Below are 22,430 nucleotides of genomic sequence, written 5' to 3'. Positions count from 1 at the left end.
TTGTCTGCTGAGTCGGTGTAGTCTGCTGAGTCGGTGGAGTCTGCGGAGTCGGTGGAGACTGCGGAGTCAGTGGAGTCGGTGTTGTCTGAGGAGTCAGTGGAGTCAGTGGAGTCTGCTGAGTCGGTGGAGTCTGCTGAGTCGGTTGAGTCTGCTGAGGCAGGGGAGTCTGCGGAGTCGGTGTTGTCTGCTGAGTCGGTGTTGTCTGCTGAGTCGGTGTAGTCTGCTGAGTCGGTGTAGTCTGCTGAGTCGGTGTAGTCTGCTGAGTCGGTGGAGTCTGCTGAGTCGGTGTGGTCTGCTGAGTCGGTGTGGTCTGCTGAGTCGGTGTTGTATTTTGAGTCGGTGTTGTCTTTTGAGTCAGTGTTGTCTGCTGAGTTGGTGTTGTCTGCTGAGTCGGTGTTGTCTGCTGAGTCGGTGTTGTCTGCGGAGTCGGTGTTGTCTGCGGAGTCGGTGGAGTCTATGGAGTCTGTGGAGTCGGTGTTGTCTGCGGAGTCGGTGTTGTCTGCGGAGTCAGTGGAGTCGGTGTTGTCTGCGGAGTCAGTGGAGTCGGTGTTGTCTGCGGAGTCGGTGGAGTCGGTGTTGTCTGCGGAGTCGGTGTTGTCTGCGGAGTCGGTGGAGTCTGTGGAGTCTGTGGAGTCGGTGTTGTCTGCGGAGTCGGTGTTGTCTGCGGAGTCGGTGTTGTCTGCGGAGTCGGTGTTGTCTGCGGAGTCAGTGGAGTCGGTGTTGTCTGCGGAGTCAGTGGAGTCGGTGTTGTCTGCGGAGTCGGTGGAGTCTGTTGTGTCTGTGGAGTCGGTGGAGTCTGCTGAGTCAGTGGAGTCGGTGTTGTCTGCGGAGTCAGTGGAGTCGGTGTTGTCTGCGTAGTCAGTGGAGTCGGTGTTGTCTGCGGAGTCGGTGGAGTCTGTGGAGTCGGTGGAGTCGGTGGTGTCTGCGGAGTCGTTGTTGTCTGCGGAGTCAGTGGAGTCGGTGTTTTCTGTGGAGTCAGTGGAGTCTGCTGAGTCGGTGGAGTCTGCTGAGTCGGTGGAGTCTGCTGAGTCGGTGGAGTCTGCTGAGTCGGTGGATTCTGCGGAGTCGGTGTTGTCTGCGGAGTCGGTGTTGTCTGCGGAGTCAGTGGAGTCGGTGTTGTCTGTGAAGTCAGTGGAGTCGGTGTTGTCTGCGGAGTCAGTGGAGTCAGTGGAGTCAGTGGAGTCAGTGAAGTAGGTGGAGTCTGCGGAGTCAGTGTTGTCTGCGTAGTCAGTGGAGTCGGTGTTGTCTGCGGAGTCTGCGGTGTCAGTGGAGTCTGCGGAGTCGGTGTTGTTTGCGGAGTCGTTGTCTGCGGAGTCAGTGGAGTCGGTGTTGTCTGCGGAGTCAGTGAAGTCGGTGTTGTCTGCTGAGTCGGTGTTGTCTGCTGAGTCGGTGTTGTCTGCTGAGTCGGTGGAGTCTGCGGAGTCAGTGGAGTCGTTGTTGTCTGCTGAGTCGGTGTTATCTGCTGAGTCGGTGTTGTCTGCTTAGTCGGTGTTGTCTTTTGAGTCGGTGTTGTCTTTTGAGTCTGTGTTGTCTGCTGAGTCGGTGTTGTCTGCTGAGTTCGCGTTGTCTGCTGAGTCCGCGTTGTCTGCTAAGTCGGTGTTGTCTGCTGAGTCGGTGTAGTCTGCTGAGTCGGTGGAGTCTGCGGAGTCGGTGGAGACTGCGGAGTCAGTGGAGTCGGTGTTGTCAGCGGAGTCAGTGGAGTCTGCGGAGTCAGTGGAGTCTGCGGAGTCAGTGTTGTCTGCGGATTCGGTGTTGTCTGCGGAGTCAGTGAAGTCGGTGTTGTCTGCTGAGTCGGTGTTGTCTGCTGAGTCGGTGTGGTCTGCTGAGTTGGTGGATTCTGCGGAGTCATTGGAGTCGGTGTTGTCTGCTGAGTCGGTGTTGTCTGCTGAGTCGGTGTGGTCTGCAGAGTCGGTGTGGTCTGCAGAGTCGGTGTGGTCTGCTGAGTCAGTGTTGTCTTTTGAGTCGGTGTTGTCTGCTGAGTTGGTGTTGTCTGCTGAGTCTCTGTTGTCTGCTGAGTCGGTGTTGTCTGCTGAATCGGTGGAGTCTGCTGAGTCGGTGGAGTCTGCGGAGTCGGTGGAGTCTGCGGAGTCGATGGAGTCGGTGTTATCTGCGGAGTCAGTGGAGTCGGTGGAGTCAGTGGAGTCTGCTGAGTCGGTGGAGTCTGCTGAGTCGGTGGAGTCTGCGGAGTCGGTGTTGTTTGCGGAGCCGGTGTTGTCTGCGGAGTCAGTGGAGTCGGTGTTGTCTGCGGAGTCAGTGGAGTCGATGTTGTCTGCGGAGTCAGTGGAGACGGTGTTTTCTGCGAAGTCGGTGGAGTCGGTGGAGTCAGTGGAGTCTGTGGAGTCAGTGTAGTAGGTGGAGTCTGCGGAGTCTGTATTGTCTGCGGAGTCAGTGGAGTCGGTGTTGTCGGTGGAGTCTGCGGAGTCAGTGAAGTCGGTGGAGTCAGTGGAGTCTGCTGAGTCGGTGGAGTCTGCGGAGTCAGTGGAGTCGGTGTTGTCTGCTGAGTCGGTGTCTGCGGAGTCGGTGTTGTCTGCGGAGTCGGTGTTGTCTGCGGAGTCGGTTTTGTCTGCTGAGACGGTGTTGTCTGCTGAGTCGGTATTGTCTGCTGAGTCGGTGTTGTCTGCTGAGTCGGTGTAGTCTGCTGAGTCGGTGTAGTCTGCTGAGTCGGTGTAGTCTGCTGAGTCGGTGGAGTCTGCTGAGTCGGTGTAGTCTGCTCAGGCGGTGGAGTCTGCTGAGTCGGTGGAGTCTGCTGAGTCGGTGGAGTCTGCTGAGTCGGTGGAGTCTGCGGAGTCAGTGGAGTCGGTGTTCTCTGTTGAGTCAGTGGAGTCGGTGGAGTCAGTGGAGTCTGCTGAGTCAGTGGAGTCTGCTGAGTCGGTGGAGTCTGCTGAGTCGGTGGAGTCGGTGTTGTCTGCGGAGTCAGTGGAGTCGGTGTTGTCTGTGTAGTCAGTGGAGTCGGTGTTGTCTGCGGAGGCAGTGGAGTCTGTGGAGTCTGTGGAGTTGGTGGAGTCTGTGGAGTCAGTGAAGTAGGTGGAGTCTGCGGAGTCAGTGTTGTCTGCGGAGTCAGTGGAGTCGGTGTTGTCTGCGGAGTCAGTGGAGGCTGCGGAGTCGGTGTTGTCTGCTGAGTCGGTGTTGTCTGCTGAGTCCGTGTTGTCTTTTGAGTCGGTGTTGACTTTTGAGTCGGTGTTGTCTGCTGAGTCGGTGTTGTCTGCTAAGTCGGTGTTGTCTGCTGAGTCGATGTTGTCTGCTGAGTCGATGTTGTCTGCTGAGTCGGTGTTGTCTGATGAGTCGGTGTAGTCAGCTGAGTCGGTGGAGTCTGCTGAGTCGGTGGAGTCTGCTGAGTCGGTGGAGTCTGCGGAGTCAGTGGAGTCGGTGATCTCTGCTGAGTCAGTGGAGTCTGTTGTGTCTGTGGAGTGGGTGGAGTCTGTGGAGTCAGTGAAGTAGGTGGAGTCTGCGGAGTCAGTGTTGTCTGCGGAGTCAGTGGAGTCGGTGTTGTCTGCTGAGTCGGTGTTGTCTGCTGAGTCGGTGTGGTCTGCTGAGTCGGTGTTGTATTTTGAGTCGGTGTTGTATTTTGAGTCGGTGTTGTCTTTTGAGTCAGTGTTGTCTGCTGAGTTGGTGTTGTCTGCTGAGTCGGTGTTGTCTGCTGAGTCGGTGTTGTCTGCGGAGTCGGTGTAGTCTGCGGAGTCGGTGGAGTCTGTGGAGTCTGTGGAGTCGATGTTGTCTGCGGAGTCGGTGTTGTCTGCGGAGTCAGTGGAGTCGGTGTTGTCTGCGGAGTCAGTGGAGTCGGTGTTGTCTGCGGAGTCGGTGGAGTCGGTGTTGTCTGTGGAGTCGGTGTTGTCTGCGGAGTCTGTGGAGTCTGTGGAGTCGGTGTTGTCTGCGGAGTCGGTGTTGTCTGCGGAGTCGGTGTTGTCTGCGGAGTCGGTGTTGTCTGCGGAGTCAGTGGAGTCGGTGTTGTCTGCGGAGTCAGTGGAGTCGGTGTTGTCTGCGGAGTCGGTGGAGTCTGTTGTGTCTGTGGAGTCGGTGGAGTCTGCTGAGTCAGTGGAGTCGGTGTTGTCTGCGGACTCAGTGGAGTCGGTGTTGTCTGCGCAGTCAGTGGAGTCGGTGTTGTCTGCGGAGTCGGTGGAGTCTGTGGAGTCGGTGGAGTCTGTGGAGTCGGTGGAGTCGGTGGAGTCGGTGGTGTCTGCGGAGTCGGTGTTGTCTGCGGAGTCAGTGGAGTCGGTGTTGTCTGTGGAGTCGGTGGAGTCTGCTGAGTCGGTGGAGTCTGCTGAGTCGGTGGAGTCTGCTGAGTCGGTGGATTCTGCTGAGTCGGTGTTGTCTGCGGAGTCGGTGTTGTCTGCGGAGTCAGTGGAGTCGGTGTTGTCTGTGAAGTCAGTGGAGTCGGTGTTGTCTGCGGAGTCAGTGGAGTCGGTGGAGTCAGTGGAGTCAGTGAAGTAGGTGGAGTCTGCGGAGTCAGTGTTGTCTGCGTAGTTAGTGGAGTCGGTGTTGTCTGCGGAGTCTGCGGTGTCAGTGGAGTCTGCGGAGTCGGTGTTGTTTGCGGAGTCGTTGTTGTCTGCGGAGTCAGTGGAGTCGGTGTTGTCTGCGGAGTCAGTGAAGTCGGTGTTGTCTGCTGAGTCGGTGTTGTCTGCTGAGTCGGTGTTGTCTGCTGAGTCGGTGGAGTCTGCGGAGTCAGTGGAGTCGTTGTTGTCTGCTGAGTCGGTGTTATCTGCTGAGTCGGTGTTGTCTGCTTAGTCGGTGTTGTCTTTTGAGTCGGTGTTGTCTTTTGAGTCAGTGTTGTCTGCTGAGTCGGTGTTGTCTGCTGAGTTCGCGTTGTCTGCTGAGTCCGCGTTGTCTGCTGAGTCGGTGTTGTCTGCTGAGTCGGTGTAGTCTGCTGAGTCGGTGGAGTCTGCGGAGTCGGTGGAGACTGCGGAGTCAGTGGAGTCGGTGTTGTCTGAGGAGTCAGTGGAGTCAGTGGAGTCAGTGGAGTCTGCTGAGTCGGTGGAGTCTGCTGAGTCAGGGGAGTCTGCGGAGTCGGTGTTGTCTGCTGAGTCGGTGTTGTCTGCTGAGTCGGTGTAGTCTGCTGAGTCGGTGTAGTCTGCTGAGTCGGTGTAGTCTGCTGAGTCGGTGGAGTCTGCTGAGTCGGTGTTGTCTGCTGAGTCGGTGTGGTCTGCTGAGTCGGTGTTGTATTTTGAGTCGGTGTTGTCTTTTGAGTCAGTGTTGTCTGCTGAGTTGGTGTTGTCTGCTGAGTCGGTGTTGTCTGCTGAGTCGGTGTTGTCTGCGGAGTCGGTGTTGTCTGCGGAGTCGGTGGAGTCTGTGGAGTCTGTGGAGTCGGTGTTGTCTGCGGAGTCGGTGTTGTCTGCGGAGTCAGTGGAGTCGGTGTTGTCTGCGGAGTCAGTGGAGTCGGTGTTGTCTGCGGAGTCGGTGGAGTCGGTGTTGTCTGCGGAGTCGGTGTTGTCTGCGGAGTCGGTGGAGTCTGTGGAGTCTGTGGAGTCGGTGTTGTCTGCGGAGTCGGTGTTGTCTGCGGAGTCGGTATTGTCTGCGGAGTCGGTGTTGTCTGCGGAGTCAGTGGAGTCGGTGTTGTCTGCGGAGTCAGTGGAGTCGGTGTTGTCTGCGGAGTCGGTGGAGTCTGTTGTGTCTGTGGAGTCGGTGGAGTCTGCTGAGTCAGTGGAGTCGGTGTTGTCTGCGGAGTCAGTGGAGTCGGTGTTGTCTGCGCAGTCAGTGGAGTCGGTGTTGTCTGCGGAGTCGGTGGAGTCTGTGGAGTCGGTGGAGTCGGTGGTGTCTGCGGAGTCGTTGTTGTCTGCGGAGTCAGTGGAATCGGTGTTTTCTGTGGAGTCAGTGGAGTCTGCTGAGTCGGTGGAGTCTGCTGAGTCGGTGGAGTCTGCTGAGTCGGTGGAGTCTGCTGAGTCGGTGGATTCTGCGGAGTCGGTGTTGTCTGCGGAGTCGGTGTTGTCTGCGGAGTCAGTGGAGTCGGTGTTGTCTGTGAAGTCAGTGGAGTCGGTGTTGTCTGCGGAGTCAGGGAAGTCGGTGGAGTCAGTGGAGTCAGTGAAGTAGGTGGAGTCTGCGGAGTCAGTGTTGTCTGCGTAGTCAGTGGAGTCGGTGTTGTCTGCGGAGTCTGCGGTGTCAGTGGAGTCTGCGGAGTCGGTGTTGTTTGCGGAGTCGTTGTTGTCTGCGGAGTCAGTGGAGTCGGTGTTGTCTGCGGAGTCAGTGAAGTCGGTGTTGTCTGCTGAGTCGGTGTTGTCTGCTGAGTCGGTGTTGTCTGCTGAGTCGGTGGAGTCTGCGGAGTCAGTGGAGTCGTTGTCTGCTGAGTCGGTGTTATCTGCTGAGTCGGTGTTGTCTGCTTAGTCGGTGTTGTCTTTTGAGTCGGTGTTGTCTTTTGAGTCTGTGTTGTCTGCTGAGTCGGTGTTGTCTGCTGAGTTCGCGTTGTCTGCTGAGTCCGCGTTGTCTGCTAAGTCGGTGTTGTCTGCTGAGTCGGTGTAGTCTGCTGAGTCGGTGGAGTCTGCGGAGTCAGTGGAGACTGCGGAGTCAGTGGAGTCGGTGTTGTCTGAGGAGTCAGTGGAGTCAGTGGAGTCAGTGGAGTCAGTGGAGTCTGCTGAGTCGGTGGAGTCTGCTGAGTCGGTGGAGTCTGCTGAGTCAGGGGAGTCTGCGGAGTCGGTGTTGTCTGCTGAGTCGGTGTTGTCTGCTGAGTCAGTGTAGGCTGCTGAGTCGGTGTAGTCTGCTGAGTCGGTGTAGTCTGCTGAGTCGGTGGAGTCTGCTGAGTCGGTGTTGTCTGCGGAGTCAGTGGAGTCGGTGGAGTCAGTGGATTCTGCTGAGTCGGTGGAGTCTGCTGAGTCGGTGTTGTCTGCGGAGTCAGTGGAGTCGGTGTTGTCTGCGGAGTAAGTGGAGTCGGTGTTGTCTGCGGAGTCAGTGGAGTCTGTGTTGTCTGCGGAGTCGTTGAAGTCTGTGAATTCGGTGGTGTCGGTGGAGTCTGCGGAGTCAGTGAAGTAGGGGGAGTCTGCGGAGTCGGTGTTGTCTGCGGTGTCAGTTGAGTCGGTGTTGTCTGCGGAGTCAGTGGAGTCTGCGGAGTCAGTGGAGTCTGCGGAGTCGGTGTTGTCAGCTGCGTCAGTGTTGTCTGTGGAGTCAGTGGAGTCGTTGAAGTCTGTGGAGTCAGTGGAGTCTGATGAGTCGGTGGAGTCTGCGGAGTAAGTGGAGTCGGTGTTGTCTGCGGAGTCAGTGGAGTCAGTGGAGTCGGTGGAGTCAGTGGAGTCTGCTGAGTCGGTGGAGTCTGCGGAGTAAGTGGAGTCGGTGTTGTCTGCGGAGTCAGTGGAGTCGGTGGAGTCTGCGGAGTCAGTGGAGTCGGTGTTGTCTGCGGAGTCAGTGGAGTCGGTGGAGTCAGTGGAGTCTGCTGAGTCGGTGGAGTCTGCGGAGTCAGTGAAGTAGGTGGAGTCTGCGGAGTCGGTGTTGTCTGTGGTGTCAGTGGAGTCGGTGTTGTCTGCGGAGTCAGTGGAGTCTGCGGAGTCAGTGGAGTCTGCGGAGTCGGTGTTGTCTGCGGAGTCGGTGTTGTCTGTGGAGTCGGTGTTGTCTGCGGAGTCAGTGGAGTCGGTGTTGTCTGCGGAGTCAGTGGAGTCGGTGAAGTCTGTGGAGTCGGTGGAGTCTGCTGAGTCGGTGGTGTCTGCGGAGTCAGTGGAGTGGGTGTTGACTGCGGAGTCAGTGGAGTCGGTGGAGTCAGTGGAGTCTGCTGAGTCTGCTGAGTCGGTGGAGTCTGCGGAGTCAGTGGAGTCGGTGTTGTCTGCGGAGTCAGTGGAGTCGGTGGAGTCAGTTGAGTCTGTTGAGTCGGTGGAGTCTGCGGAGTCAGTGGAGTCGGTGGAGTCAGTGGAGTCTGCTGAGTCGGTGGAGTTTGTGGAGTCAGTGGAGTCGGTGCTGTCTGCTGAGTCGGTGTTGTCTGCGGAGTCAGTGTTGTCTGCTGAGTCGATGTTGTCTGCTGAGTCGATGTTGTCTGCTGAGTCGGTGTTGTCTGCTGAGTCGGTGTAGTCAGCTGAGTCGGTGGAGTCTGCTGAGTCGGTGGAGTCTGCTGAGTCGGTGGAGTCTGCGGAGTCAGTGGAGTCGGTGATCTCTGCTGAGTCAGTGGAGTCTGTTGTGTCTGTGGAGTCGGTGGAGTCTGTGGAGTCAGTGAAGTAGGTGGAGTCTGCGGAGTCAGTGTTGTCTGCGGAGTCAGTGGAGTCGGTGTTGTCTGCTGAGTCGGTGTTGTCTGCTGAGTCGGTGTGGTCTGCTGAGTCGGTGTTGTATTTTGAGTCGGTGTTGTCTTTTGATTCAGTGTTGTCTGCTGAGTTGGTGTTGTCTGCTGAGTCGGTGTTGTCTGCTGATTCAATGTTGTCTGCGGAGTCGGTGTTGTCTGCGGAGTCGGTGGAGTCTGTGGAGTCTGTGGAGTCGGTGTTGTCTGCGGAGTCGGTGTTGTCTGCGGAGTCAGTGGAGTCGGTGTTGTCTGCGGAGTCGGTGGAGTCGGTGTTGTCTGCGGAGTCGGTGTTGTCTGCGGAGTCGGTGGAGTCTGTGGAGTCTGTGGAGTCGGTGATGTCTGCGGAGTCGGTGTTGTCTGCGGAGTCGGTGTTGTCTGCGGAGTCGGTGTTGTCTGCGGAGTCAGTGGAGTCGGTGTTGTCTGCGGAGTCAGTGGAGTCGGTGTTGTCTGCGGAGTCGGTGGAGTCTGTTGTGTCTGTGGAGTCGGTGGAGTCTGCTGAGTCAGTGGAGTCGGTGTTGTCTGCGGAGTCAGTGGAGTCGGTGTTGTCTGCGCAGTCAGTAGAGTCGGTGTTGTCTGCGCAGTCAGTGGAGTCTGTGGAGTCGGTGTTGTCTGCGGAGTTGGTGGAGTCGGTGGAGTCGGTGGAGTCGGTGGAGTCGGTGGAGTCTGCGGAGTCGGTGTTGTCTGCGGAGTCAGTGGAGTCGGTGTTGTCTGTGGAGTCAGTGGAGTCTGCTGAGTCGGTGGAGTCTGTTGAGTCGGTGGAGTCTGCTGAGTCGGTGGAGTCTGCTGAGTCGGTGGATTCTGCGGGGTCGGTGTTGTCTGCGGAGTCGGTGTTGTCTGCGGAGTCAGTGGAGTCAGTGTTGTCTGTGAAGTCAGTGGAGTCGGTGTTGTCTGCGGAGTCAGTGGAGTCGGTGGAGTCAGTGGAGTCAGTGAAGTAGGTGGAGTCTGCGGAGTCAGTGTTGTCTGCGTAGTCAGTGGAGTCGGTGTTGTCTGCGGAGTCTGCGGTGTCAGTGGAGTCTGCGGAGTCGGTGTTGTCTGCGGAGTCGTTGTTGTCTGCGGAGTCAGTGGAGTCGGTGTTGTCTGCGGAGTCAGTGAAGTCGGTGTTGTCTGCTGAGTCGGTGTTGTCTGCTGAGTCGGTGTTGTCTGCTGAGTCGGTGGAGTCTGCGGAGTCAGTGGAGTCGTTGTTGTCTGCTGAGTCGGTGTTATCTGCTGAGTCGGTGTTGTCTGCTTAGTCGGTGTTGTCTTTTGAGTCGGTGATGTCTTTTGAGTCTGTGTTGTCTGCTGAGTCGGTGTTGTCTGCTGAGTTCGCGTTGTCTGCTGAGTCCGCGTTGTCTGCTGAGTCGGTGTTGTCTGCTGAGTCGGTGTAGTCTGCTGAGTCGGTGGAGTCTGCGGAGTCGGTGGAGACTGCGGAGTCAGTGGAGTCGGTGTTGTCTGAGGAGTCAGTGGAGTCTGCTGAGTCGGTGGAGTCTGCTGAGTCGGTGGAGTCTGCTGAGTCGGTGGAGTCTGCTGAGTCAGGGGAGTCTGCGGAGTCGGTGTTGTCTGCTGAGTCGGTGTTGTCTGCTGAGTCGGTGTTGTCTGCTGAGTCGGTGTTGTCTGCTGAGTCGGTGTAGTCTGCTGAGTCGGTGTAGTCTGCTGAGTCGGTGTAGTCTGCTGAGTCGGTGGAGTCTGCTGAGTCGGTGTTGTCTGCGGAGTCAGTGGAGTCGGTGGAGTCAGTGGATTCTGCTGAGTCGGTGGAGTCTGCTGAGTCGGTGTTGTCTGCGGAGTCAGTGGAGTCGGTGTTGTCTGCGGAGTAAGTGGAGTCGGTGTTGTCTGCGGAGTCAGTGGAGTCTGTGTTGTCTGCGGAGTCGTTGAAGTCTGTGAATTCGGTGGTGTCGGTGGAGTCTGCGGAGTCAGTGAAGTAGGGGGAGTCTGCGGAGTCGGTGTCTGCGGTGTCAGTTGAGTCGGTGTTGTCTGCGGAGTCAGTGGAGTCTGCGGAGTCAGTGGAGTCTGCGGAGTCGGTGTTGTCGGCGGCGTCAGTGTTGTCTGTGGAGTCAGTGGAGTCGTTGAAGTCTGTGGAGTCAGTGGAGTCTGCTGAGTCGGTGGAGTCTGCGGAGTAAGTGGAGTCGGTGTTGTCTGCGGAGTCAGTGGAGTCAGTGGAGTCAGTGGAGTCAGTGGAGTCGGTGGAGTCAGTGGAGTCTGCTGAGTCGGTGGAGTCTGCGGAGTAAGTGGAGTCGGTGTTGTCTGCGGAGTCAGTGGAGTCGGTGGAGTCGGTGGAGTCTGCGGAGTCAGTGGAGTCGGTGTTGTCTGCGGAGTCAGTGGAGTCGGTGGAGTCAGTGGAGTCTGCTGAGTCAGTGGAGTCTGCGGAGTCAGTGAAGTAGGTGGAGTCTGCGGAGTCGGTGTTGTCTGTGGTTTCAGTGGAGTCGGTGTTGTCTGCGGAGTCAGTGGAGTCTGCGGAGTCAGTGGAGTCTGCGGAGTCGGTGTTGTCTGCGGAGTCGGTGTTGTCTGTGGAGTCGGTGTTGTCTGCGGAGTCAGTGGAGTCGGTGTTGTCTGCGGAGTCAGTGAAGTCGGTGAAGTCTGTGGAGTCGGTGGAGTCTGCTGAGTCGCTGGTGTCTGCGGAGTCAGTGGAGTGGGTGTTGACTGCGGAGTCAGTGGAGTCGGTGGAGTCAGTGGAGTCTGCTGAGTCTGCTGAGTCGGTGGAGTCTGCGGAGTCAGTGGAGTCGGTGTTGTCTGCGGAGTCAGTGGAGTCGGTGGAGTCAGTTGAGTCTGTTGAGTCGGTGGAGTCTGCGGAGTCAGTGGAGTCGGTGTTGTCTGCGGAGTCAGTGGAGTCGGTGGAGTCAGTGGAGTCTGCTGAGTCGGTGGAGTTTGTGGAGTCAGTGTAGTCGGTGCTGTCTGCTGAGTCGGTGTTGTCTGCGGAGTCGGTGTTGTCTGCGGAGTCGGTGTTGTCTGCGGAGTCGGTGTTGTCTGCTGAGTCGGTGTTGTCTGCTGAGTCGGTGTTGTCTGCTGAGTCGGTGTTGTCTGCTGAGTCGGTGGAGTCTGCGGAGTCAGTGGAGTCGGTGTTGTCTGCTGAGTCGATGTTGTCTGCTGAGTCGGTGTTGTCTTTTGAGTCGGTGATGTCTTTTGAGTTGGTGTTGTCTGTTGAGTCGGTGTTGTCTGCTGAGTCGGTGTTGTCTGCTGAGTCGGTGTAGTCTGTTGAGTCGGTGTAGTCTGCTGAGTCGGTGAAGTCTGCGGATTCAGTGGAGTCGGTGTTGTCTGCTGAGTCGGTGTTGTCTGCTGAGTCGGTGTTGTCTGCTGAGTCGGTGTAGTCTGCTGAGTCGGTGTAGTCTGCTGAGTCGGTGTAGTCTGCTGAGTCGGTGGAGTCTGCTGAGTCGGTGAAGTCTGCGGAGTCAGTGGAGTCGGTGTTGTCTGCGGAGTCAGTGGAGTCGGTGGAGTCAGTGGAGTCTGCTGAGTCTGCTGAGTCGGTGGAGTCAGCGGAATCTGCTGAGTCGGTGGAGTCTGCTGAGTCGGTGGAGTCTGCGGAGTCGGTGTTGTCTGCGGAGTCAGTGGAGCCGGTGTTATCTGCGGAGTCAGTGGAGTCGGTGTTGTCTGCGGAGTCAGTGTTGTCTGCGGAGTCAGTGGAGTCGGTGTTGTCTGCGGAGTCAGTGGAGTCGGTGAAGTCTCTGGAGTCGGTGTTGTCTGCTGAGTCGGTGTTGTCTGCTGAGTCGGTGGAGTCTGCGGAGTCAGTGAAGTCGGTGTTTTCTGCTGAGTCGGTGTTGTCTGCTAAGTCGGTGTTGTCTATTGAGTCGGTGTTGTCTTTTGAATCGGTGTTGTCTGCTGAGTCGGTGTTGTCTGCTGAGTCGGTGTTGTCTGTTGAGTCGGTGGAGTTTGCTGAGTCGGTGTAGTCTGCTGAGTCGGTGGAGTCTGCGAAGTCGGTGGAGTCTGCGGAGTCAGTGGAGTCGGTGTTGTCTGCGGAGTCAGTGGAGTTGGTGGAGTCAGTGGAGTCTGCTGAGTCGGTGGAGTCTGCTGAGTCAGTGGAGTCTCCGGAGTCTGCGGAGTTGGTGTTGTTTGCGGAGTCGGTGTTGTCTGCGGAGTCAGTGGAGTCGTTATTGTCTGCGGAGTCAGTGGAGTCGGTGTTGTCTGCGGAGTCAGTGGAGTCGGTGTTGGCTGCTGAGTCGGTGTTGTCTGCTGAGTCGGTGGAGTCTGCGGAGTCAGTGGAGTCGGTGTTGTCTGCTGAGTCGGTGTAGTCTGCTGAGTCGGTGTAGTCTGCTGAGTCGGTGTAGTCTGCTGAGTCGGTGTAGTCTGCTGAGTCGGTGAAGTTTGCGGAGTCAGTGGAGTCGGTGTTGTCTGCGGAGTCAGTGGAGTCGGTGGAGTCAGTGGAGTCTGCTGAGTCGGTGGAGTCGGTGGAGTCAGCGGAGTCTGCTGAGTCGGTGGAGTCTGCTGAGTCGGTGGAGTCTGCGGAGTCGGTGTTGTCTGCGGAGTCAGTGGAGCCGGTGTTATCTGCGGAGTCAGTGGAGTCGGTGTTGTCTGCGGAGTCGGTGTTGTCTGCGGAGTCAGTGGAGTCGGTGTTGTCTGCGGAGTCAGTGGAGTCGGTGAAGTCTCTGGAGTCGGTGTTGTCTGCTGAGTCGGTGTTGTCTGCTGAGTCGGTGTTGTCTGCTGAGTCGGTGGAGTCTGCGGAGTCAGTGAAGTCGGTGTTGTCTGCTGAGTCGGTGTTGTCTGCTGAGTCGGTGTTGTCTTTTGAGTCGGTGTTGTCTTTTGAGTCGGTGTTGTCTGCTGAGTAGGTGTTGTCTGCTGAGTCGGCGTTGTCTGTTGAGTCGGTGGAGTTTGCTGAGTCGGTGTAGTCTGCTGAGTCGGTGGAGTCTGCGGAGTCGGTGGAGTCTGCGGAGTCAGTGGAGTCGGTGTTGTCTACGGAGTAAGTGGAGTTGGTGGATTCAGTGGAGTCTGCTGAGTCGGTGGAGTCTGCTGAGTCGGTGGAGTCTGTTGAGTCAGTGGAGTCTCCTGAGTCTGCGGAGTCTGCGGAGTCGGTGTTGTTTGCGGAGTCGGTGTTGTCTGCGGAGTCAGTGGAGTCGTTGTTGTCTGCGGAGTCAGTGGAGTCGGTGTTGTCTTCGGAGTCAGTGGAGTCGGTGTTGTCTGCGGAGTCAGTGGAGTCGGTGGAGTCAGTGGAGTCTGCTGAGTCTGTGGAGTCTGCTGAGTCGGTGTCGTCTGCGGAGTCAGTGGAGTCGGTGTTGTCTGCGGAGTCAGTGGAGTCGGTGTTGTCTGCGGAGTCGGTGGAGTCTGTGGATTCGGTGGTGTCGGTGGAGTCTGCGGAGTCAGTGAAGTAGGTGGAGTCTGCGGAGTCGGTGTTGTCTGCGGAGTCAGTGGAGTCTGTGTTGTCTGCGGAGTCGTTGAAGTCTGTGAATTCGGTGGTGTCGGTGGAGTCTGCAGAGTCAGTGAAGTAGGGGGAGTCTGCGGAGTCGGTGTTGTCTGCGGTGTCAGTTGAGTCGGTGTTGTCTCCGGAGTCAGTGGAGTCTGCGGAGTCAGTGGAGTCTGCGGAGTCGGTGTTGTCGGCGGCGTCAGTGTTGTCTGTGGAGTCAGTGGAGTCGTTGAAGTCTGTGGAGTCAGTGGAGTCTGCTGAGTCGGTGGAGTCTGCGGAGTAAGTGGAGTCGGTGTTGTCTGCGGAGTCAGTGGAGTCAGTGGAGTCAGTGGAGTCGGTGGAGTCGGTGTTGTCTGCTGAGTCGGTGTTGTCTGCTGAGTCGGTGGAGTCAGCGGAGTCTGCTGAGTCGGTGGAGTCTGCTGAGTCGGTGGAGTCTGCGGAGTCGGTGTTGCTTGCGGAGTCGGTGTTGTCTGCGGAGTCAGTGGAGTCGGTGTTGTCAGTGGAGTCAGTGGAGTCGGTGTAGTCTGCGGAGTCAGTGGAGTCAGTGGAGTCTGTGGAGTCTGTGGAGTCGGTGGAGTCGGTGGAGTCTGTGGAGTCAGTGAAGTAGGTGGAGTCTGCGGAGTCGGTGTTGTCTGCGGAGTGAGTGGAGTCGGTGTTGTCTTCGGAGTCAGTGGAGTCTGCGGAGTCAGTGGAGTCTGCGGAGTCAGTGGAGTCTGCGGAGTCGGTGTTGTCTGCGGAGTCGGTGTTGTCTGCGGAGTCAGTGGAGTCGGTGTTGTTTGCGGAGTCAGTGGAGTCGGTGAAGTCTGTGGAGTCGGTGGAGTCTGCGGAGTCAGTGAAGTAGGTGGAGTCTGCGGAATCGTTGTCGTCGGCGGAGTCAGTGGAGTCGGTGGAGTCTGTGGAGCCAGTGGAGTCGGTGTTGTCTGCTGAGTCGGTGTTGTCTGCTGAGTCGATGTTGTCTGCTGAGTTGGTGGAGTTTGCTGAGTCGGTGGAGTCTGCGGAGTTGGTGGAGTCGGTATTGTCTGCTGAGTCGGTGTTGTCTGCTGAGTCAGTGTTGTCTGCTGAGCCGGTGTTGTCTGCTGAGTCGGTGTTGTCTGCTGAGCCGGTGTTGTCTGCTGTGTCGGTGTTGTCTGCTGAATCGGTGTTGTCTGCTGAGTCGGTGTTGTCTGCTGAGTCGGTGGAGTCTGCTGAGTCGGTGGAGTCGGTGGAATCGGTGTTGTCTGCTGAGTCGGTGTTGTCTGCTGAGTCGTTTTTGTCTTTTGAGTCGATGATGTCTGCTGAGTCGGTGTTGTCTGCTGAGTCGGTGGAATCTGCTGAGTCGGTGGAGTCTGCGGAGTCGGTGGAGTCGGTGTTGTCTGCTGAGTCGGTGTTGTCTGCTGAATCGGTGTTGTCTTTTGAGTCGGTGTTGTCTGCTGAGTCGGTGTTGTCTGCTGAGTCAGTGGAGTCTGCTGAGTTGGTGGAGTCGGTGTTGTCTGCTGAGTCGGTGTTGTCTGCGGAGTCTGTGTTGTCTGCGGAGTTGGTGTTGTCTTTTGAGTCGGTGTTGTCTCCTGAGTCGGTGTTGTCTGCGGAGTCGGTGTTGTCTGCGGAGTCGGTGTTGTCTGCTGAGTCGGTGTTGTCTGCTGAGTCGGTGTTGTCTGCTGAGTCGGTGGAGTCAGCGGAGTCTGCTGAGTCGGTGGAGTCTGCTGAGTCGGTGGAGTCGGTGGAGTCAGTTGAGTATATTGAGTCGGTGGAGTCTGCGGAGTCAGTGGAGTCGGTGTTGTCTGCGGAGTCAGTGGAGTCGGTGGAGTCAGTGGAGTCTGCTGAGTCGGTGGAGTTTGTGGAGTCAGTGGAGTCGGTGCTGTCTGCTGAGTCGGTGTTGTCTGTGGAGTCGGTGTTGTCTGCGGAGTCGGTGTTGTCTGCTGAGTCGGTGTTGTCTGTTGAGTCGGTGTTGTCTGCTGAGTCGGTGTTGTCTGCTGAGTCGGTGGAGTCTGCGGAGTCAGTGGAGTCGGTGTTGTCTGCTGAGTCGGTGTTGTCTGCTGAGTCGATGTTGTCTGCTGAGTCTGTGTTGTCTTTTGAGTCGGTGTTGTCTGCTGAGTCGGTGTTGTCTGCTGAGTCGGTGTTGTCTGCTGAGTCGGTGTTGTCTGCTGAGTCGGTGTAGTCTGCTGAGTCGGTGTAGTCTGCTGAGTCGGTGGAGTCTACTGAGTCGGTGAAGTTTGCGGAGTCAGTGGAGTCGGTGTTGTCTGCGGAGTCTGTGGAGTCGGTGGAGTCAGTGGAGTCTGCTGAGTCGGTGGAGTCAGCGGAGTCTGCTGAGTCGGTGGAGTCTGCTGAGTCGGTGGAGTCTGCTGAGTCGGTGGAGTCTGCGGAGTCAGTGGAGCCGGTGTTATCTGCGGAGTCAGTGGAGTCGGTGTTGTCTGCGGAGTCAGTTTTGTCTGCTGAGTCAGTGGAGTCGGTGTTGTCTGCGGAGTCAGTGGAGTCGGTGAAGTCTCTGGAGTCGGTGTTGTCTGCTGAGTCGGTGTTGTCTGCTGAGTCGGTGTTGTCTGCTGAGTCGGTGTTGTCTGCTGAGTCGGTGGAGTCTGCGGAGTCATTGAAGTCGGTGTTGTCTGCTGAGTCGGTGTTGTCTGCTGAGTCGGTGTTGTCTTTTGAGTCGGTGTTGTCTTTTGAGTCGGTGTTGTCTGCTGAGTCGGTGTTGTCTGTTGAGTCGGTGGAGTTTGCTGAGTCGGTGTTGTCTGCTGAATCGGTGTTGTCTGCTGAATCGGTGTTGTCTGCTGAGTCAGTGTTGTCTGCTGAGTCGGTGGAGTCAGCGGAGTCTGCTGAGTCGGTGGAGTCTGCTGAGTCGGTGGAGTCTGCTGAGTCGGTGGAGTCTGCGGAGTCGGTGTTGCTTGCGGAGTCGGTGTTGTCTGCGGAGTCAGTGGAGTCGGTGTTGTCTGCGGAGTCAGTGGAGTCGGTGTTGTCAGTGGAGTCAGTGCAGTCGGTGTAGTCTGCGGAGTCAGTGGAGTCAGTGGAGTCAGTGGAGTCTGTGGAGTCTGTGGAGTCGGTGGAGTCTGTGGAGTCAGTGAAGTAGGTGGAGTCTGCGGAGTCGGTGTTGTCTGCGGAGTGAGTGGAGTCGGAGTTGTCTTCGGAGTCAGTGGAGTCTGCGGAGTCAGTGGAGTCTGCGGAGTCAGTGGAGTCTGCGGAGTCGGTGTTGTCTGCGGAGTCGGTGTTGTCTGCGGAGTAAGTGGAGTCGGTGTTGTCTGCGGAGTCAGTGAAGTCGGTGTTGCTTGCGGAGTCGGTGTTGTCTGCGGAGTCAGTGGAGTCGGTGTTGTCTGCGGAGTCAGTGGAGTCGGTGTTGTCAGTGGAGTCAGTGCAGTCGGTGTAGTCTGCGGAGTCAGTGGAGTCAGTGGAGTCAGTGTTGTCTGCTGAGTCGGTGTTGTCTGCTGAGTCGGTGGAGTCTGCGGAGTCAGTGAAGTCGGTGTTGTCTGCTGAGTCGGTGTTGTCTGCTGAGTCGGTGTTGTCTTTTGAGTCGGTGTTGTCTTTTGAGTCGGTGTTGTCTGCTGAGTCGGTGTTGTCTGTTGAGTCGGTGGAGTTTGCTGAGTCGGTGTTGTCTGCTGAATCGGTGTTGTCTGCTGAATCGGTGTTGTCTGCTGAGTCAGTGTTGTCTGCTGAGTCGGTGGAGTCAGCAGAGTCTGCTGAGTCGGTGGAGTCTGCTGAGTCGGTGGAGTCTGCTGAGTCGGTGGAGTCTGCGGAGTCGGTGTTGCTTGCGGAGTCGGTGTTGTCTGCGGAGTCAGTGGAGTCGGTGTTGTCTGCGGAGTCAGTGGAGTCGGTGTTGTCAGTGGAGTCAGTGCAGTCGGTGTAGTCTGCGGAGTCAGTGGAGTCAGTGGAGTCAGTGGAGTCAGTGGAGTCTGTGGAGTCTGTGGAGTCGGTGGAGTCTGTGGAGTCAGTGAAGTAGGTGGAGTCTGCGGAGTCGGTGTTGTCTGCGGAGTGAGTGGAGTCGGAGTTGTCTTCGGAGTCAGTGGAGTCTGCGGAGTCAGTGGAGTCTGCGGAGTCAGTGGAGTCTGCGGAGTCGGTGTTGTCTGCGGAGTCGGTGTTGTCTGCGGAGTAAGTGGAGTCGGTGTTGTCTGCGGAGTCAGTGAAGTCGGTGTTGCTTGCGGAGTCGGTGTTGTCTGCGGAGTCAGTGGAGTCGGTGTTGTCTGCGGAGTCAGTGGAGTCGGTGTTGTCAGTGGAGTCAGTGCAGTCGGTGTAGTCTGCGGAGTCAGTGGAGTCAGTGGAGTCAGTGGAGTCAGTGGAGTCAGTGGAGTCTGTGGAGTCTGTGGAGTCGGTGGAGTCTGTGGAGTCAGTGAAGTAGGTGGAGTCTGCGGAGTCGGTGTTGTCTGCGGAGTGAGTGGAGTCGGAGTTGTCTTCAGAGTCAGTGGAGTCTGCGGAGTCAGTGGAGTCTGCGGAGTCAGTGGAGTCTGCGGAGTCGGTGTTGTCTGCGGAGTCGGTGTTGTCTGCGGAGTAAGTGGAGTCGGTGTTGTCTGCGGAGTCAGTGAAGTCGGTGAAGTCTGTGGAGTCAGCGGAGTCTGCTGAGTCGGTGGAGTCTGCTGAGTCGGTGGAGTCTGCTGAGTCGGTGGAGTCTGCGGAGTCAGTGTTGCTTGCGGAGTCGGTGTTGTCTGCGGAGTCAGTGGAGTCGGTGTTGTCTGCGGAGTCAGTGGAGTCGGTGTTGTCAGTGGAGTCAGTGCAGTCGGTGTAGTCTGCGGAGTCAGCGGAGTCAGTGGAGTCAGTGGAGTCTGTGGAGTCTGTGGAGTCGGTGGAGTCTGTGGAGTCAGTGAAGTAGGTGGAGTCTGCGGAGTCGGTGTTGTCTGCGGAGTGAGTGGAGTCGGAGTTGTCTTCGGAGTCAGTGGAGTCTGCGGAGTCAGTGGAGTCTGCGGAGTCAGTGGAGTCTGCGGAGTCGGTGTTGTCTGCGGAGTCGGTGTTGTCTGCGGAGTAAGTGGAGTCGGTGTTGTCTGCGGAGTCAGTGAAGTCAGTGAAGTCTGTGGAGTCGGTGGAGTCTGCGGAGTCAGTGAAGTAGGTGGACTTTGCAGGATCGTTGTCGTCTGCGGAGTCAGTGGAGTCGGTGGAGTCTGTGGAGCCAGTGGAGTCGGTGTTGTCTGCTGAGTCGGTGTTGTCTGCTGAGTCGGTGTTGTCTGCTGAGTTGGTGGAGTCTGCTGAGTCGGTGGAGTCTGCGGAGTTGGTGGAGTCAGTATTGTCTGCTGAGTCGGTGTTGTCTGCTGAGTCGGTGTTGTCTGCTGAGCCGGTGTTGTCTGCTGAGTCGGTGTTGTCTGTTGAGTCGGTGGAGTTTGCTGAGTCGGTGTAGTCTGCTGAGTCGGTGGAGTCTGCAGAGTCGGTGGAGTCTGCGGAGTCAGTGGAGTCGGTGTTATCTACGGAGTAAGTGGAGTTGGTGGAGTCAGTGGAGTCTGCTGAGTCGGTGGAGTCTGCTGAGTCGGTGGAGTCTGCTGAGTCAGTGGAGTCTCCTGAGTCTGCGGAGTCGGTGTTGTTTGCGGAGTCGGTGTTGTCTGCGGAGTCAGTGGAGTCGTTGTTGTCTGCGGAGTCAGTGGAGTCGGCGTTGTCTGCTGAGTCGGCGTTGTCTGCTGAGTCGGCGTTGTCTGCTGAGTCGGTGGTGTCTGCTGAGTCGGTGTTGTCTGCTGAGTCGGTGGAGTCTGCGGAGTCAGTGGAGTCGGTGTTGTCTGCTGAGTCGGCGTTGTCTGCTGAGTCGGCGTTGTCTGCTGAGTCGGTGTTGTCTGCTGAGTCGGTATTGTCTGCTGAGTCGGTGGAGTCTGCGGAGTAAGTGGAGTCGTGTTGTCTGCTGAGTCGGTTTTGTCTGCTGAGTCGGTGTTGTCTGCTGAGTCGGTGTTGTCTGCTGAGTCGGTGGAGTCGGTATTGTCTGCTGAGTCGGTGTTGTCTGCTGAGTCGGTGTTGTCTTTTGAGTCGGTGTTGTCTGCTGAGTCGGTGTTGTCTGCTGAGTCGGTGTTGTCTGCTGTGTCCGTGTTGTCTGATGTGTCGGTGTTGTCTGCTGAGTCGGTGGAGTCTGCGGAGGCAGTGGAGTCGGTGTTGTCTGCTGAGTCGGTGTTGTCTGCTGAGTCCGTGTTGTCTGATGTGTCGGTGTTGTCTGCTGAGTCGGTGGAGTCTGCGGAGGCAGTGGAGTCGGTGTTGTCTGCTGAGTCGGTGTTGTCTGCTGAGTCGGTGTTGTCTTTTGAGTCGGTGTTGTCTGCTGAGTCGGTGTTGTCTGCTGAGTCGGTGTTGTCTGCTGTGTCCGTGTTGTCTGATGTGTCGGTGTTGTCTGCTGAGTCGGTGGAGTCTGCGGAGGCAGTGGAGTCGGTGTTGTCTGCTGAGTCGGTGTTGTCTGCTGAGTCGGTGTTGTCTTTTGAGTCGGTGTTGTCTTTTGAGTCGGTGTTGTCTCCGGAGTCGGTGTTGTCTGCGGAGTCGGTGTTGTCTGCGGAGTCGGTGTTGTCTGCTGAATCGGTGTTGTCTGCTGAATCGGTGTTGTCTGCTGAGTCAGTGTTGTCTGCTGAGTCGGTGGAGTCAGCGGAGTCTGCTGAGTCGGTGGAGTCTGCTGAGTCGGTGGAGTCTGCTGAGTCGGTGGAGTCTGCGGATTCGGTGTTGCTTGCGGAGTCGGTGTTGTCTGCGGAGTCGGTGTTGTCTGCGGAGTCAGTGGAGTCGGTGTTGTCAGTGGAGTCAGTGCAGTCGGTGTAGTCTGCGGAGTCAGTGGAGTCAGTGCAGTCTGTGGAGTCGGTGGAGTCTGTGGAGTCGGTGGAGTCGGTGGAGTCTGTGGAGTCAGTGAAGTAGGTGGAGTCTGCGGAGTCGGTGTTGTCTGCGGAGTGAGTGGAGTCGGAGTTGTCTTCGGAGTCAGTGGAGTCTGCGGAGTCAGTGGAGTCTGCGGAGTCGGTGTTGTCTGCGGAGTCGGTGTTGTCTGCGGAGTAAGTGGAGTCGGTGTTGTCTGCGGAGTCAGTGAAGTCTGTGGAGTCGGTGGAGTCTGCGGAGTCAGTGAAGTAGGTGGACTTTGCGGAATCGTTGTCGTCTGCGGAGTCAGTGGAGTCGGTGGAGTCTGTGGAGCCAGTGGAGTCGGTGTTGTCTGCTGAGTCGGTGTTGTCTGCTGAGTCGATGTTGTCTGCTGAGTTGGTGGAGTCTGCTGAGTCGGTGGAGTCTGCAGAGTTGGTGGAGTCAGTATTGTCTGCTGAGTCGGTGTTGTCTGCTGAGTCGGTGTTGTCTGCTGAGCCGGTGTTGTCTGCTGAGTCGGTGTTGTCTGCTGAGCCGGTGTTGTCTGCTGTGTCGGTGTTGTCTGCTGAGTCGGTGTTGTCTGCTGAGTCGGTGTTGTCTGCTGAGTCGGTGGAGTAGGCTGAGTCGTTGGAGTCGGTGGAATCGGTGTTGTCTGCTGAGTCGGTGTTGTCTGCTGAGTCGTTTTTGCCTTTTGAGTCTGTGTTATCTGCTGAGTCGGTGTTGTCTGCTGAGTCGATGATGTCTGCTGAGTCGGTGTTGTCTGCTGAGTCGGTGGAATCTGCTGAGTCGGTGGAGTCTGCGGAGTCGGTGGAGTTGGTGTTGTCTGCTGAGTCGGTGTTGTCTGCTGAGTCGGTGTTGTCCGCTGAGTCGGTGTTGTCTTTTGAGTCGGTGTTGTCTGCTGAGTCGGTGTTGTCTGCTGAGTCGGTGTTGTCTGCTGAGTCAGTGGAGTCTGCTGAGTTGGTGGAGTCGGTGTTGTCTGCTGAGTCGGTGTTGTCTGCGGAGTCTGTGTTGTCTGCGGAGTTGGTGTTGTCGGCTGAGTCAATGTTGTCTGCTGAGCCGGTGTTGTCTGCTGAGTCGGTGTTGTCTTTTGAGTCGGTGTTGTCTGCTGAGTCAGTGTTGTCTGCTGAGTCGGTGTTGTCTGCTGAGTCGGTGTTGTCTGCTGAGTCGGTGGAGTCGGTATTGTCTACTGAGTCGGTGTTGTCCTTTGAGTCGGTGTTGTCCTTTGAGTCGGTGTTGTCTTTTGAGTCGGTGTTGTCTACTGAGTCGGTGGAATCTGCTGAGTCGGTGGAGTCTGCGGAGTCGGTGGAGTCAGTGTTGTCTGCTGAGTCGGTGTTGTCTGCTGAGTCGGTGTTGTCCGCTGAGTCGGTGTTGTCTTTTGAGTCGGTGTTGTCTGCTGAGTCGGTGTTGTCTGCTGAGTCGGTGTTGTCTGCTGAGTCAGTGTTGTCTGCTGAGTTGGTGGAGTCGGTGTTGTCTGCTGAGTCGGTGTTGTCTGCGGAGTCTGTGTTGTCTGCGGAGTTGGTGTTGTCTGCGGAGTCGGTGTTGTCTGCTCAGTCGGTGTTGTCGGCTGAGTCAATGTTGTCTGCTGAGCCGGTGTTGTCTGCTGAGACGGTGTTGTCTTTTGAGTCGGTGTTGTCTGCTGAGTCAGTGTTGTCTGCTGAGTCGGTGTTGTCTGCTGAGTCGGTGTTGTCTGCTGAGTCGGTGGAGTCGGTATTGTCTACTGAGTCGGTGTTGTCCTTTGAGTCGGTGTTGTCCTTTGAGTCGGTGTTGTCTTTTGAGTCGGTGTTGTCTGCTGAGTCGGTGTTGTCTGCTGAGTCGGTGTTGTCTGCTGAGTAGGTGTTGTCTGCTGAGTCGGTGTAGTCTGCTGAGTCGGTGGAGTCTGCGTAGTCGGTGGAGTCTGCGGAGTCAGTGGAGTCGGTGTTGTCTGCTGAGTCGGTGTTGTCTGCTGAGTCGGTGGAGTCTGCTGAGTCGGTGGAGTCTGCGGAGTCGGTCTTGTCTGTGGAGTCGGTGTTGTCTGTGGAGTCGGTGTTGTCTGCAGAGTCAGTGGAGTCGGTGTTGTCTGCGGAGTCAGTGGAGTCGGTGTTGTCTGCGGAGTTGGTGGAGTCGGTGTTGTCTGCGGAGTCGGTGGAGTCTGTGGATTCTTCGGAGTCAGTGAAGTAGGTGGAGTCTGCGAAGTCGGTGTTGTCTGCTGAGTCGGTGTTGTCTGCTGAGTCGGTGGAGTCTGCGGAGACAGTGGAGTCGGTGTTGTCTGCTGAGTCGGTGTTGTCT

At 57.1% G+C, this 22,430-nt stretch overlaps 2 protein-coding genes across 2 annotated transcripts in view; both read right to left on the bottom strand.

The window, feature by feature from the left end:
- LOC141161415 (uncharacterized) overlaps nt 1-22,430 on the bottom strand; it is a 160,648-nt gene that overhangs the window by 91,781 nt on the left and 46,437 nt on the right. Inside the window, 5 exon segments of the mRNA XM_073646225.1 lie at nt 8,288-8,976; nt 9,583-11,032; nt 13,781-14,500; nt 18,487-18,505; nt 21,353-22,314. Of these exon segments, the coding sequence (XP_073502326.1) occupies nt 8,288-8,976; nt 9,583-11,032; nt 13,781-14,500; nt 18,487-18,505; nt 21,353-22,314 (3,840 nt within the window).
- Nucleotides 11,661-12,743, bottom strand: LOC141162719 (uncharacterized; the record flags this gene model as incomplete). The annotated part of the gene is made up of 1 exon (XM_073649084.1): nt 11,661-12,743. A coding segment is annotated over one exon (1,083 nt), but the record flags the coding sequence as incomplete, so codon positions are not given.

This window comes from Phyllobates terribilis, unplaced genomic scaffold (assembly GCF_046119375.1).
Source record: "Phyllobates terribilis strain yellow unplaced genomic scaffold, ASM4611937v1 Scaffold_9__5_contigs__length_417890890, whole genome shotgun sequence".
In the NCBI taxonomy this organism is placed as follows: domain Eukaryota; kingdom Metazoa; phylum Chordata; class Amphibia; order Anura; family Dendrobatidae; genus Phyllobates; species Phyllobates terribilis.
Note: the sequence above shows the minus strand (reverse complement) of the source record. Positions and strands in the feature narration are given on the sequence as shown.